The 16874-nt window shown below is 39.8% G+C and overlaps 1 protein-coding gene across 1 annotated transcript; it reads right to left on the reverse strand.

Moving 5' to 3' along the window:
* Nucleotides 1-195: 195 nt before the first annotated feature.
* Nucleotides 196-14401, reverse strand: LOC139419455 (phosphodiesterase 9ab). The gene is made up of 18 exons (XM_071169403.1): nucleotides 14333-14401; nucleotides 13400-13470; nucleotides 12782-12859; nucleotides 11135-11178; nucleotides 10958-11012; nucleotides 10581-10651; nucleotides 10319-10406; nucleotides 9549-9606; nucleotides 9389-9463; nucleotides 9090-9176; nucleotides 8832-8936; nucleotides 8640-8722; nucleotides 3542-3698; nucleotides 2602-2715; nucleotides 2401-2505; nucleotides 1678-1806; nucleotides 923-1018; nucleotides 196-246 (listed from the first exon to the last, which is right to left on the reverse strand). Exons 1-18 carry the CDS (start codon nucleotides 14399-14401, stop codon nucleotides 196-198), a joined length of 1536 nt encoding a protein of 511 aa, XP_071025504.1.
* Nucleotides 14402-16874: the final 2473 nt, after the last annotated feature.

A 16874-nucleotide genomic window follows, 5' to 3' on the forward strand; every position in this document is an offset into this window, starting at 1 on the left:
TGTATGGGCTGCATGTCTCAGAGTAGAAGTGTTAATTTAGGATCAGGTCCCCCTCTAAATATCCTGTTCATGTTGGGATAAATGTAAACTACATCATTAGTGGGATAAAGTTTGGTCAGAGAGTGAAAGAGGAGGGCACGTCACATCTATCTAACGTTTAAACTTACAAGGCACCAATGAGTTTGCAGGAAAAGCTTATTTCTTCTTTCCTCCTAATGACTTGCTCTCAGTTTTTTTCTTCTGTGCCTTGTAGAACAAAAGACACCTTTATGTTAACACAAGATGGCGGTGGAGGGATTTTATAGAGTAATAAAGCTGGTAGATAGTCTAAGGACCAAGGCCACAGTTATTGGGTGAAGTTACCCCTAGCCGCTGATCTTGGGTCAGTTTAAAAGTTTCCCCACTAGTGCTAAGGTTAGGTTTGAGGAAGCTGAGTCTCGATCTGCACATAGGGGAAACTTCACCCCTGAGCCAGTTATTATCATCACTACGCTGCTGTAGTAGTGCCTTGTAACAGGACATACCGCATCTACACACAATAAAAGGAAAGCAATGATGAGGCAGAGGTGTCATGCACTTAATTTTTTCAAGGGGGAACTGATGGCCAAATTCGATATCTTTGAGTTAATTATGCATTGAAGAAACATTTATTTTGTATTTTCAGCAAACAAATTTATAAAAGGACCCCCATTTTCAATGGCCATGACACATTCAGCTTAACTTCAGTCAATTCAGGAAAATAATTAAACACAATTTTAACTACAAATGCCCATGTTCTCTATTGTTTTTTTCTTCTCAAGAGTCTGTATAATGAGTCAGCCATAATGTATTCCATGTTTGTTCCATTTATTTTTAACATACAATGTAAATGAAATTGACCTCGATTCTTGAGGTCAACGAGGTGTGAGGAGAAGGGTTTTACCTCAGTCATGGCATCGTCAATCTGTTTAAGTTCTTCATAGTGGTCTCGAGAATCCCGCAAAGGCTGCACCATAATCTCCTCAATCTGGGGAAAAAGCTAGGACACACATTTAGATGTAGTCATTTAAGAGTGGCTCAGAACATGAAAGTTTGTCATCCCATTAGCTTTTTGTCCCAAAATAGTTTTCATCCATTATCCTACAAACATTTTTTTTAAGTCACCTGCCACCACTGATTTACATCCATAGATTAACCTCTACCGGGAAGGTTGAGCTAATGTGCGCTAATGTGATTAGCATGTTGTTGTAAGTAACAAGAACATTTCCCAGGACATAGACATGTCTTACATGGGCAGGAAGCTTAAATTCTTCTTAATCTAACTGCACTGTCCAATTTACAGTTGCTATTACAGTGAAAAAATACTATGCTATTGTTTGAGGAGAGTGCACAACAGCAAAAAACTAGTATCACGGCAACTGGTTTGATACATTCACCTCTGAAGGTAAATAATGTACTTACATTCAGTAATCTTGCTCTGATTTGTCACCCTGAGGGTCCCAGAGATAAAATGTAGCATAGTTTGGTTTGATAAAATCTATTTTTATATTCAAATGTAGGAACTGGGTTCTAAAGTTTGAACCCCTGTCCAGGAAACCGCCCCACAGTGTTATAGCATCCATTTTTGTTGGCAAACATTTTGGATTGTTGAATCTCACTCGATCTCAGTCACAGGCTCACTCGGAAACAGAAACACACCTTCATAACAGTCTCAAACATGGGAATGAGGACAAATTTGATGAAGCCAATCTGAGCGGTGGGTTTGGTCACTTTGTCCCGATCCATGAACGGAGCTACTGGGAGACCCTCAGATTTCTCTCTGTCACTCTGAACACAAAAACAGATAATGAAAGCCTATACAGAACATTTGCTTCTTTCCTCATTGGAAAGAAAGAGGCACACCTCCCCACACCCATTGGCAAATGCATATATAGTTTGCGTTAAACCAAGGATTTGTGTGATTTCATGAGATAAGAAATGTAAATATCTTTAAGGTGAAAATACTTCCTTGCAACATTAAAGGTTGGTCAAGACTCGTGGACATCTATCGTTGACAAATACACGTACCATAAATGGTAGTAACATCTGTTGACAGACTGTGGGATTCAACGACTAATGAGAACTTTGTTCCAGTACACAACTGTTTTGTCACTAATCGTTTGGACAAATCTGAATTTCACAGGCTCTCACATTTTGGAAGGGGAAGGGACATTTGTCCCATAGACATGCCCGAAACTGAGAGTTTTCATTTGGAGAGGTGGAGACTTTGCTACTCTTGTCTCCCCCCAGAACTTAATTTGCACGATTTTTGTTCTGTGACCGAGATTAGTCAAGACTATACTTTTTCTTCACAATTACGGTTATTATTTAAAATAAATGGTGAGTTAATTGACAATCATTTTCAAAAAAGCAGTAACTCACCTGCATAAAGTATTCCTCCAGCAGGCAGTCTAGCCAGGGCTCGGCCACCTCCGTGGGTCTCACCTCATTGGAAATGTCACAGCACTTGATCAACACCAGCTTTAGCTGCACAGAGACGCAACAACAATCCTCAATCATAACGGATTTAACGCATGCTGTATATCAACCTTGACTTGAGGATATACGTAATTGCATACATACACATGTCACATGCTTGTGGTTGGTGAAGTCAAAGTTGTCCACGTTCTGCTTGAAGGAGTCCAGTATCTCACCGTGTCTGGCCATATCTGTGGCTAAGATGAGAGTGATGATAGCCTGCCAAGGTCGCAAATAATATCATTATACTACACTAGAAACCAATTCTGGCCAAAATCATAAACAAAAGCCATCCTCTGTGCGAAACTATCCCTATGTTTAGGTGGTGATGTGTAATACCATTTATTTTACAATAATGTTGGTTTCTATTCATGGTAGGCTATACACAGTGTACAAAACATTAGGAACACCTGCTCTTTCCATGACCTAGACTGACCAGGTGAATCCAGATGAGCTATGATCCCTTATTAAAGTCACTTGTTAAATAAACTTCAAATCAGTATAGAGGAAGGGGAGGAGACAGGTTAAAGAAGGATTTTTAAGCCTTGAGACAATTGAGACAATGATTGTGTGTGTGTGCCATTCATAGGGTGAATGACAAAAATATTTAAGTGCCTTTGAACGGGGTATGGTAGTAGATGCCAGGCGCACCGGTGTGAATGTGTCAAGAAGTGCAACGCGGCTGGGTTTTTCATGCTCAACAGTTTCCCGTGTGTATCAAGAATGATCCACCACCCAAAAGACATCCAGCCAACATGACACAACTGTGGAAAGCACTGGAGTCAACATGGGCCAGCATCCCTGTGGAATGCTTTCGACAACTTGAACAGCCCATGCCTGATGAATTGAGGCTGTTCTGAGGACAAAAGGGGGTACAACTAAATAATAGGAAGGTGTTCCTAATGTTTTGTTCACTCAGTGTATAGTTATCCTAACTTAGCTAAACCCCATTTTTAGCTTCTGAACTATAATACATGCTACTTCACAAATGCTTTGTTATTCAAATTGCAGTGAGGTCCTTGCTGTGAGAAACCTGGTGCCTCACCTGTCTGAGGTGTTTGAAGGCCTCCGTTTCTATGTTGGCGAAGATGTTACACTCTGGCATGGAGATGATCTGGAAGGCCACGGCACAGTGATGGTTCTCCAGGGGCGAGATGTCGTTGTAGCGCACCGCCAGCTCTGTGTGAGCGTTAATCTGGTACCTGCCACAGGACATAGCATTAGCACACAAGTATATTCAGATCTCTCCAGATATGTTAAATCGGTTTCCGGGCTCTAGCTGGGCCACTCAAGGACATTCAGAGACATGTCCCGAAGCCACTCCTGCATTGTCTTGGCAGTGTGCTGAGGATCGTTGTCCTGTTGGAAGGTGAACCTTTGCTCCAGTTTGAGGTCCCCCTCTCCCTCCTCCCCTTTGTTATTTAGTAAGTTTAATTGTTATCATTGCTGTTCTTATTGTAAGTAAGTTTTCATCCAGGATTTTCTGTACTTTGCTCCGTTCATCTTTGCCTCTATCCTGACTAGACTCCCAGTTCCTGCCGCTGAAAAACATTCCCACAGCATGGCGCTTGGCATTCAGGCCAAAGAATTAGTCAGACCCGAGAATCTTATTTCTCAAAGTCAGAGTCTTTAGGTGCCTTTAAACAAACTTTAAGCGGGCTGTCATGTGCCTTTTTCTGAGGAGTGGCTTCCGTCTGGCCACTCTACCATAAAGGCCTGCTTGGTGGAGTGCTGCAGAGATGGTTGTCCTCCTTGAAGGTTCTTCCATCTCCACAGATGAACTCTAGAGCTCTGTCAGAGTGACCATCCAGTTCTTGGTCACCTCCCTGAAGAAGGCCCTTCTCCCCTGATTTCTCAGTTTGGCTGGGCTGACAGCTTTCGGAAGAGTCTTGGTGGTTCCAAACTTCTTCCATTTAAGAATGATGGAGGACACTGCATTGTTGGGGACCTTAATGTTGCAGACATGTTCTGGCACCCTTCCCCAAATCTGAGCATCAACATAATTGAAGAATTTTTTAAATAATAGATGTGCAAATATTGTACAATCTACATGTGCAAAAGCTCTTAGAGACAGATTCGCAGCTGTAATTGCTGCCAAAGGTGATTCTAACATATATTGACTCAGGGTTGTGAATACTTATGTAAATTAGATATTTCTGTATGGATTTTTTATACATTTGCAAAAATGAAGAACTTATCCAAGAACTTATCCTCTGCAGCAGAGGTAACTCTGGGTCTTCCTTTCCTTTGGCGGTCCTCATGAGAGCCAGTTAACTCTAATGAACTTATCCTCTGCAGCAGAGGTAACTCTGGGTCTTCCTTTCCTTTGGCGGTCCTCATGAGTCAGTTTCATCGTAGCACTTGATGGTTTTTGCGACTGCACATTTTACGTATTGACTGACCTTCATGTCTTCAATCAATGATGGACTGACGTTTCTCTTTGCTTATTTGAGCTGTTCTTGCCATAATATGGACTTGGTCATTGACCAAATAGGGCCACACCTACCTTCTCACAACACAACTGATTGGCTCAAACTCATAAAGATGGAAAGAAATTCCACAAATTAACTTTTAACAAGGCATAACTGTTAATTGCAATTCATTCCAGGTGACAACCTCATGAAGCTGGTTGAGAGAATGCCAAGAGTGTTCAAAGCTGGCATCAAGGCAAAGGGTGGCTACTTTGAAGAATCTCAAATCTAAAATATACTTTGATTTGTTTAACATTTTTTTGGTTACTACATGATTCCATACGTGTTATTTCTTCACTATTATGCTACAATGTAGAAAATAGTAAAAATAAAGAAAAACCCATGAATGAGTAGGTGTATCCAAACTTTTGACTGGTACTATATATAGACATAAACAGTGGGGAGAACAAGTATTTGATACACTGCCGATTTTCCTACTTACAAAGCATGTAGAGGTCTGTAATTTTTATCATAGGTACACTTCAACTGTGAGAGACGGTATCTAAAACAAAAATCCCAAAATCATACGTGATTTTCTAAGTAATTCATTTGCATTTTATGACATAAGTGACATAAGTATTTGATACATCAGAAAAGCAGAACTTAATATTTGATACAGAAACCTGTGTTGGCAATTACAGAGAACATACGTTTCCTGTAGTTCTTGACCAGGTTTGCACACACTGCAGCAGGGATTTTGGCCCACTCCTCCATACAGACCTTCTCCAGATCCTTCACGTTTCGGGGCTGTCGCTGGGCAATACGGAATTTCAGCTCCCTCCAAAGACTTTCTATTGGGTTCAGGTCTGGAGACTGGCTAGGCCACTCCAGGACCTTGAGATGCTTCTTACGGAGCCACTCCTTAGTTGCCCTGGCTGTGTGTTTCGGGTCGTTGTCATGCTGGAAGACCCAGCCACGACCCATCTTCAATGCTCTTACTGAGGGAAGGAGGTTGTTGGCCAAGATCACGCGATACATGGCCCCATCCATCCTCCCCTACAATATGGTGCAGTCGTCCTGTCCCCTTTGCAGAAAAGCATCCCCAAAGAATGATGTTTCCACCTCCATGCTTCACGGTTGGGAGGGTGTTCTTGGGGTTGTACTCATCCTTCTTCTTCCTCCAAACACAGCGAGTGGAGTTTAGATCAAAGAGCTCTATTTTTGTCTCATCAGACCACATGACCTTCTCCCATTCCTCTTCTGGATCATCCAGATGGTCATTGGCAAACTTCAGACGGGCCTGGACAAGCGCTGGCTTGAGCAGGGGGACCTTGCGTGCGCTGCAGGATTTTAATCCATGACGGCGTAGTATGTTACTAATGGTTTTCTTTGAGACTGTGGTCCCAGCTCTCTTTAGGTAATTGACCAGGTCCTGCCGTGTAGTTCTGGGCTGATCCCTCACTTTCCTCATGATCATTGATGCCCCACGAGGTGAGATCTTGCATGGAGCCCCAGACCGAGGGTGATTGACCGTCATCTTGAACTTCTTCCATTTTCTAATAATTGCGCCAACAGTTGTTGCCTTCTCACCAAGCTGCTTGCCTATTGTCCTGTAGCCCATCCCAGCCTTGTGCAGGTCTACAATTTTATCCCTGATGTCCTTACACATCTTTTTGGTCTTGGCCATTGTGCAGAGGTTGGAGTCTTATTGATTGAGTGTGTGGACAGGTGTCTTTTACACAGGTAACGAGTTCAAACGGGTGCAGTTAATACAGGTAATGAGTGGAGAACAGGAGGGCTTCTTAAAGAAAAACTAACAGGTCTGTGAGAGCCGGAATTCGTACTGGTTGGTAGGTGATCAAATACTTATGTCATGCAATAAAATGCAAATGAATTACTTAAAAATCATAATGTGATTTTCTGGATTTTTGTTTTAGATTCCGTCTCTCACAGTTGAAGTATACCTATGATAAAAATGACAGACCTCTACATGCTTTGTAAGTAGGAAAACCTGCACAATCGGCAGTGTATCAAATACTTCTCACCACTGTGTGTGCGTGTGTATATATATATATATATATATATATATATATATATATATATATATATATACACACACACACACACACACACACACACACACACACACACACACACACACACACACACACACACACACACAGTTGAAGACGGAACATACACTTTAGCCAAATACATTTAAACTCAGTTTTTCACAACTCCTGACATGTAATCCTAGTAAACATTTCCTGTCTTAGATCAGTTACGATCACCACTTTATTTGAAGAATGCGAAATGTCAGAATAATAGTAGAGAGAATGATTTATTTCAGCTTTATTTATTTCATCACATTCCTAGTGGGTCGGAAGTTTACATACACTCAATTAGTATTTGGTAGCATTGCCTTTAAATTGTTTAACTTGGGTAAAGCATTTTGGGAAGCCTTCCACAAGCTTCCCACAATAAGTTGGGTGAATTTTGGCCCATTCCTCCTGACAGAGCTGGTGTAACTGAGTCAGGTTTGTAGGCCTCCTTGCTCTCACACGCTTTTTCAGTTCTGCCCACAAATGTTCTATAGGTTTGAGGTCAGGGCTTGTGATGGCCTCTCCAATACCTTGACTTTGTTGTCCTTTAGCCATAACTTTGGAAGTATGCTTGGGGTCATTGTCCATTTGGAAGACCCATTTGCGACCGTGCTTTAACTTCCTGACTGATAATTGTCGTTCCTCATGATGCCATCTGTTTTGTGAAGTGCACCAGTCTCTCCTGCAGCAAAGCACCCCCACAACATGATGCTGCCACCCCGTGCTTCACAGTTGGGATGGTGTTCTTCAGCTTGCAAGCCTCCCCCTTTTTCCTCCAAACATAACGATGGTCATTATGGCCAAACAGTTCTATTTTTGTTTCATCAGACCAGAGGACATTTCTCCAAAAAGTACGATATGTCCCCATGTGCAGTTGCAAACCGTAATCTGGCTTTTTATGGCGGTTTTGGAGCAGTGGTTTCTTCCTTGTTGAGAGGACTTTCAGGTTATGTCGATATAGGACTCATTTTACTGTTGATATAGATACTTTTGTATCTGTTTCCTCCAGCATCTTCACAACGTCCTTTGCTGTTGTTCTGGGATTGATTTGCGCTTTTCATAACCAAAGTCCGTTCATCTCCAGGAGACAGAACGCGTCTCCTTCCTGAGTGGTATGGCGGCTGCGTGGTACCATGGTGTTTCTACTTGCGTACTATTGTTTGTACAGATAAATGTGATACCTCACCTTTTTTCCTGAGGTCTTGGCTGATTTTCCCATGATGTCAAGCTAAGAGGCACTGAGTTGGAAGGTAGTCCTTGAAATACATCCACAGATACACTTCCAACTGACTCAAATTATGTCAATTAGCATATCAGAAGCTTCTAAAGCCATGACATAATTTTCTGGAATTTCCAAGCTGTTTAAAGGCACAGTCAACTTAGTGTATGTAAACTTCTGACCCACTGCAATTGTGATACAGTGAATTATAAGTGAAATAATCTGTCTGTAAACAATTGCTGGAAAAATTACTTGTTTCATGCACAAAGTAGATGTCCTAACTGACTTGCCAAAACTATAGGTTTGTTAGAAATTTGTGGAGTGGTTTAAAAACAAGTTTTAATGACTCCAACCTAAGTGTATGTAAACCTTCAACTGTATATATATAAAGGTATATGTAATGTGACCTACGTGTTGTTGTAGCCTGGGTGATCTAGGTCGTGACACACGGCAGCTGTCATGAGGATGCACATGTCAGTCATGGAGAGCCTCTCCTGAGAAACACAGCTAGAGTCAGAGTGACACACACACACACACACACACACACACACACACACACACACACACACACACACACACACACACTATGAGGTGTGTTCTCACTTGTAAGTTGCACAGGTGGATCATTCCATACATCATCTGACTGACACAGAAGCAGTGGCGGAAGTTATGGAACGGGTTGTTGCGGTAATTCTCCTGGATTCCCAGCTGAAACACAAAGCAACAAACATCTTACAAACAAGAAATCAAGCCTTTTTTAATAGTGTACATATTTTTATTTTCACGAGATAAAGAATGGAAATCGAGGCTAATGACTACATGGGTAAAGATAGGGGTTTCACAAGTGTGGATCTAACTCACCAGCCATCGTTTCAGTGTGATGGGGTTCATATTAAATTCCTTCACCAGGCCCAGATCATGATACATGTACTCCAGACAGCTTAACATCTCCACATTGGAAACACAATACAGTAATGAGAACTATCAGAATATGTTTAATGCTACACATAGCAATTGGGACTAAGACGCTGATTAGCTATCTTTATAGATTGCCTTGGAAAAGTACCAAAGCAAGAATAATCATTTGTCAGATAAAAATACATTTATACATACATGCAATGCATATTTGCCCAAATTAGGCTACATGAAATATCCCCAACCTCATTGTGCTCCCAAAGCCAAACATCAAATGTAGGTTTCTTCAGAGCTTCTATGGTCTCCTGGGATAGAGTATACTGTAGACATAGTGCAAAGAGTAATGGAAGTCATTTATTCACAATTAACAAAAGGTGTACTGGTTATTATGCTTTAACTGTTTACCTTTGGGTAATTTGGAACGTCTCGTCTTGGGGAGAGTTTCTTGCCGTCCTCTGTGAAGCTATATTTGCAACCACAAGTCACTCTAATAATAAGAAGCAATATTGGGGAAAACAGAAGGGCGGAAGCCTACAAGTTAAGAATATATAAGAACATATTCATGTAATGGGCCTTCAATCAACACTGATTTAAGGGCAACATATGGCTTAGTCAATTTTAAGAGGCTCTTATTTGAATCATAATAGACCACACATGCAGTATTAATTAGACAATCTGCAGTTTAAAGAATAACAAAAGCTATCTGACTATCCACGAGGAAACAATTATGGTTTGAACCATGTTTTGAGGGTATACAGTGTTTGTTTACAATTACATTGTTTACAAAAAAGGTATTAAAACATGCTTATATTTTGGAATCTGATGGGGTAGGACAGTTGAACTTAGCTCATGAGGCATTTATAAGTTATACTCTTTCAGAATCAATGGATATCATTAATTTAACAATCCAAAAATGGATGTAGCAATTGCAGATTGCCCCTTAAAGGGAAATGTACTGAACAATATGTTACTTTGGGCCCTTAAAAGGCCCTTTGAATGAATCAACACGGATTTGAGTGTCTTCTATATATTCTTTTCAACACTGACCTCACCAACATTGACCTTTTAAACTTAAATGTTGTAAATGTAGACATGTACATCTGGATTCTGTTTAATTCATTATTATTATTACTACTATCTGATATGATAATTTGGTTAATTTGCAGTTGTCTGACCTTCCTCCTCCCTTTGAGGTCATCTCATCCCGTAATTTCCTCAGGTCGTTCTTACACTTCTCAATCTCCACCATTTTAAGCCCCTCTACTGCAACAGAGAGTCAATGTATACAGTATTAAATATTTCACAACAAAACCGATATATTATTTTTATATATTCCATTTTTATATTGCATATAAAAGTATATACAGTGTAGGTGTGAATATTCCCACAAACTAAAGCCAGTGGTGCCAATGTTAATACAGTAACACCATCACTCACACTCCACTCTCTTCTCCAACATGGCAAGCCTATTGGTCACCTCTGTCTTCAACTCATTGATTCTAAAAGCCCTGAAACAGAAATGGAGGAAAACATAGCTCCTTTAATTGAGCAGAAATCTGTGTGAGCCTAGGCAACAGTGGACACATATGCATTCTTAAAAATTTGACTTACAAAGAAAATCAATCAAATCAACACATTAGACTGAACAGATGAATGAAAAGAGACACAAATCCAGAAATTGGTGCGATGGCCACAGATATTTTCTCAGATATCATTTCTAACTTGATCAAATAAACTATACTAAACAAAACACTCTGGATAAGAGTTTCTGCTAAATGACTAAAATATATAAAAATGTAATACTTGTATATCACCTGCTAAATTGCTCTGCCACCTGAGACAAAACATTCTGGAACATGTCTTCTTTGTCTGAAAGGAGGAAAAATATGTATCGGTGGTTCTGACTTTGTTTCTGTATTATCTGTTTACCATTACTGTATGTGTGACTGTGAAAATTATAGAATTCGCAAATGCTTCGTATTGTAGCGTACCTCCCACCTGACCAGTCGACTGAGGCATTACCTTGTACTGGGAGCTGCGATGAGACAAAACAACAACAGATTTCAGTAACCACAGTAATTGCAGCTTGTATCCCACCCTCCAATTTAAGTGAAATGCTCTCCATCCAACCTCACTGAGCTTGAGCTGTTTTGCAAGGAGGAATGGGAAAAAAATTCAGTCTCTCGATGTGCAAAACTGATAGAGACATACCCCAAGCGACTTACAGCTGTAATCGCAGCAAAAGGTGGCGCTACAAATTATTAACTTAAGGGGGCTGAATAATTTTGCACGCCCAATTTTTCAGTTTTTGATTTGTTAAAAAAGTTTGAAATATCCAATAAATGTCGTTCCACTTCATGATTGTGTCCCACTTGTTGTTGATTCTTCACAAAAAAATACAGTTTTATATCTTTATGTTTGAAGCCTGAAATGTGGCAAAAGGTCGCAAAGTTCAAGGGGGCCGAATACTTTCGCAAGGCACTGTATATACACTACCGTTCAAAAGTTTGGGGTCACTTGAAATGTTTGTGAAAGAAAATCATTTTTTTTGTCCATTAAAATAACATCAAACTGATCAGAAATACAGTGTAGACATTGTTAATGTTGCAAATGACTATTGTAGCTGGAAACACCTGTTTCTTTTAACGGAATATCTACATTAGGTGTACAGAGGCCCATTATCAGCAACCATCACTCCTGTGTTCCAATGGCACATTGTGTTAGCTAATCTAAATGTATAATTTTAAAAGGCTAATTTATCATTAGAAAACCCTTTTGCAATTATGTTAGCACAGCTGAAAACTGTTGTTCTGATTAAAGAAGCAATAAAACGGGCCTTCTTTAGACTAGTTGAGTATCTGGAGCATCAGCATTTGTGGGTTCGATTACAGGCTCAAAATGGCCAGAAACAAAGAACTTTCTTCTGAAACTCGTCAGTCTATTCTTGTTCTGAGAAATGAAGACTATTCCATGTGAGAAATTGCCAAGAAACTGAAGATCTCGTACAACGCTGTGTACTACTCCCTTCACAGAACAGAGCAAATTGGCTCTAACCAGAATAGAAAGAGGAGTGGGATGCCCCGGTGCACAACTGAGCAAGAGGACAAGTACATTAAAGTGTCTAGTTTGAGAGGCCTCACTAGTCATCAACTGGCAGCTTCATTAAATAGTACCCGCAAAACACCAGTCTCAACATCGAAGAGGCGACTCCGGTATGCTGGCCATCTAGGCAGAGTTGCAAGGATGACGCCATATCTCAGACTGGCCAATAAAAAGAAAAGATTAAGATGGGCAAAAGAACACAGACACTGAACAGAGGAACACTGTCTAGAAGGCCCGCATCCCAGAGTCACCTCTTCACTGTTTAATGAATCTGCCAGTTGAGGACTTGTGAGGCGTCTGTTTCTCAAACTTTTCTTTAAAAAAAAGGACATTTCTAAGTGACCCCAAACTTTTGCACTGTAGTGTATATATTGTAGGAAATTATATGGTAATAATGTATACTTTCTGCTACCATGTCTACACCAAACCAATGACTGATATAAGCTTATTACCTATTCACAATGTATTGTCTGAATAAATACCAGGTCAAACAACGGACTGTAAAAAATAGTGTTTCCAAAAACACGAGTCATTACTTTGGGGTGTTGGTAGGCATTGTGGGATCGATGGAGACCAGCGCTCCCTCCGAGTCCACCAGCCTTATAGCAGTATTTCTGAGGACAAATCAAAGTATTACACAAAGTATTAAATACATCAAAGTATTGTAGGCTGCATCATGTTAAGTGGGGAAAAGGGAAATGGTAAGTAAAAAAAAACACTTTGAAGCTGAGGACAGACAATGCAAACTTCAAAGTCGAGGAGATCCATAATGCAAACTCAAGAGTTTTAGCATAATAAGTAATGTTAGACAGTTGGCATATTGATTTAACATTGTTGATAAGTGCAGGACATAAGGGTGTACAGATGTATGATCTTAATTTGACCACCCTGTTGCAGGAGAATTTTCCTGCAATAGACGAAATGTAAAACTAGTGTATTTGAGGATTAAAAAGGCTTCTGACGTTTGTAATTTCCACTTTGAAATTTTAGACTTTATTTCCCCTTACAAAAAATGTATCAACCCCAACCAAAATGTCCATTAATTATAATCCACATTTTCTGTTGCTGCAGGATTATTTTCCTGCTGTAGCAAACTGGCTCAAATTAAGATGCGTTTGTGTTTGAGTGAAAAAGGGCAGTGAGGTGCCACTGACCTGGCTATGTTAGAGGAAGAACACAGCAGTTCTCGGATGTCACAGGGGCTGCAGTATCGACTGAAAATCACCTAAAAACAGAGGCAAGAACATTTAAAGATACAAATAGTACTGATGTTGATCAAACTGCATATCTTCATACTTAATAGTGCCTTGGTACTGTATTTCAGGGATACTGAAGATAAATAATACTACTCAAGTAATGATGTTATTTATAACCCGTAAACTCCTAACAACTGAAATCAATACAATGAATATCAATAACGATGACAGCATGTTCACTCCAGGTGTTACACCTGCCTTTGTGTCACAACCACCTGTGAATCACCTGTGTCTTATCTCGGCATCTCTTGACCTGACCAAAGCCCCCATACTTTCACAGGAGATGAACACAAGGTGGTCACATGTAAGGCAGAGAGAGTTCAAGTGGTTTGAGTTGTAAGCTCTATCCTTCAAACTACTTCACATTTACTACATCTAAAAATCCGCTAATGCAATCAACGTCAAACATAAAACACATTTTCCTTCAACTTTCTTTCCATCCTCATTCATGACAATTACAAATTAATATAATTGATGTACCTCAAGCATCCATCCCTTCAATACCTATGATTCAGTTACACTACTTAAAGCTCCTCCTTATAAAGTGTTATATAATTCCTTAAAAACATGCATGTCATTGTTGTTGATATTATTTGCATTATATCAGCTGTAATGAACTGATAATGGCAGCTGGTGTACCAGGATCATAAGTTGTGTCACTCAGTCTTACCAAAGAGGAAGAGGCAAGAGGTTTCACTCTTGCCAAAATCTGTCAAAAATAAGCCCATTGTGTTTTTATGAGCTTATTTGGGACCTAAGCTTGTCGCCTGCCTCCCCGCCTTTGGAACATGAGCATCTTGTCATTATATACAGATCGCTGGTCTCACTCACCTTCTGCATTTTCCCATCCACATCTAGGTAGACTGTCTTGGGGGCGTATGATGAGGAGCTGGTACCCATAGTGACCTTGTACCTCACTCTGTAAAAAATGAAATGGGAACTGAGAAAGGCACAAATAACAGTTGTACTTTACTCATGTGTGTTGGTACCACGCTCACCGGTCTACAATTCATTTCATATCATTGTGGTGTACCGTGGGGTTGAGAATAAGTATGCAGGTACAGAAGGAAATACAAATGTTGATGTCTAGGATAAAATTAATTCAGAGCAGCTATTTATCCATTCCATGTATTACATTCATGCTGGATCATTACCATGAAAAGCAAGTAAAAGTAACCTTATTTATCATAATTTAAATATTAATTGCATATACTTTCAATAAATTAATTAATAGATGAATATAGATAAATACTATAATTTTCCTGTCAACCAGTTGCTACATAACACATTGAAATATAAATGCACTCCTGTAGCAAAAAAATAATATCAAGATCAAAAGTATCTCAATGCTAATTCATCTGGCAAAGAATCTAACGAAACTAGACTTACATACTTCCGTCAGTCACTGTCAGAAGCAAACCTCTCCTGCCTGTTGATATGCTGCAGATCCAGAGCGAGTGAATACAACCTGTATGAAACCTGGGGGAGGGATCCACGACCAGCCCTTTAAATATCACCCATTAACTCTGCAGTTGCCAAGGTACCGTTACTACCGCGAAGTAGGCTATCCCCTGACCCTCTCACATCATCCACTCCTTTCAGGAAACTCTGAATTGAGATCATGGAGGTAAAATCTCAATAGTATTTAATTGATTCCTCGCGTCCTCGCCTCCAACACAGTTCAAGGAGGCGGCTAAGAAAGAGGAATCAAGGAAACACATGAGATGCACCCATGGTGGTGGAATAGAATCAAATATTGACATCATGTGCATGTGTTTAGCTTTGATGGTCTCATTAGGTAATGCCTATTCAAGGGGTTACCTCAGATTTGAATGGTGCACGTCATACATCATTAATAAAGTGGGCTTGTTCTGATTAATTATTAGTTCACTAAGGGTCATGGAAATGAAAGGTCCAGATGGTGTTAGAAGTATGTGTGCATCCCAAATGGTACCCTTTTACCTATATTGTACACTACTATTGACAAGTCTCACGGGCCCTGGTCAAAAGTACTGCACTATAAAGGGAATAGGGTGCCTTTTGGAATGCAATGCAGACATGGGTGATGTGGTAGCAGAATATGTTTTTGAGGGATATGGGATTTAGATAAGCGAGTATGAGCAGTTTCTGTGCCGTTAACAATGAAATATGACAAGATAAAAACATCCTGGAGCATGTTTACACCAGTCAACGGTTTATTTATATATTTATAAGAAAAACATGCCCTTTTCAGGAAATAAAGTACAGTTGGTCATGCTCAGATTTATTCAGCTTAAATCAGACATCTGATGTACATACACTACACTTCATCATTTACATTTTTTCTAAATGTATTTGGAATATTAGTCATGTAACATAATACAGCCTGCCCTCTGCATAGCTTATGCATGGTATAACATCTGACTTTATTTGGGGCACTACAACTATCTGCATCCCTCCTCAATTATATTAAAAAAAGATTACGCCCCCTCTAACAATGCCTCTGACTACAGCAAAGCAACAGGGTCCCTGAAGTACAATTATCACCTTAATAACATGGGCCACCGGCGAGGATGCTCAGTTGGTAGAGGATGATGCTTGTAATGCCAGGGTTGTTGGTTCGATTCCCATGGGGGACCAGTACAAAAAAAAATAATGAAAATGTATGCACTCACTACTGTAAGTCACTCTGGGTAAGAGTGTCTTCGAAATAACTAAAATGTCAACAAAAAATAAATATCCACAAAAGAAGAAACACCAATTCATTGAAAAAAAAAAAAAAAGAATACCATTTGTGGACACTGGTAACCCTAGGTATTTACTTGGCCAGTGAAGCGAAAACATTTAAATTCAGCTCAAAACTCCAGCATTTTGGATTTTATATTAAATGTCTTATATGAACCTACAAGATAGAATGTCACCTGTTATTTGAGGGTGAATAAGGATGAGCGAGAAAGTTAGACGCACAAAGATCATGCCCCTAAAACGTTCTAACCTCTCACCATTATCAATAACAGGGGAGGTTAGGGTATAATATTTATGCCTCTAACTTCCTCACTCATCATTACTCACAAATCATTCATGATTATCTGGAATCAAGCATCCACATTAATGTAGAAGTGTTCAGAAACATATCATATTCTTATTTACAATAGAAGTGACTCCAAAATGACAAAATACATTATATACCATGACATTTCTATTGGGCACAGAGTAATCTGAAACACAACCTAAAAAAGCAAATGCATCCAACAAATTTGTAGTCACAAGCTTGATGTAGCCATTGTGTGCTAGGAATATGGGACCAAATACTAAACGTGAATAAATGTAATACACTAAGTGAATTTGTCTAAAAACGTGTGACACCTTCAAAAATGGGGGGACTAGATACATA

The sequence above is a fragment of the Oncorhynchus clarkii genome, chromosome 10 (genome assembly GCF_045791955.1).
Source record: "Oncorhynchus clarkii lewisi isolate Uvic-CL-2024 chromosome 10, UVic_Ocla_1.0, whole genome shotgun sequence".
Classification (NCBI taxonomy): Eukaryota; Metazoa; Chordata; class Actinopteri; order Salmoniformes; family Salmonidae; genus Oncorhynchus; species Oncorhynchus clarkii.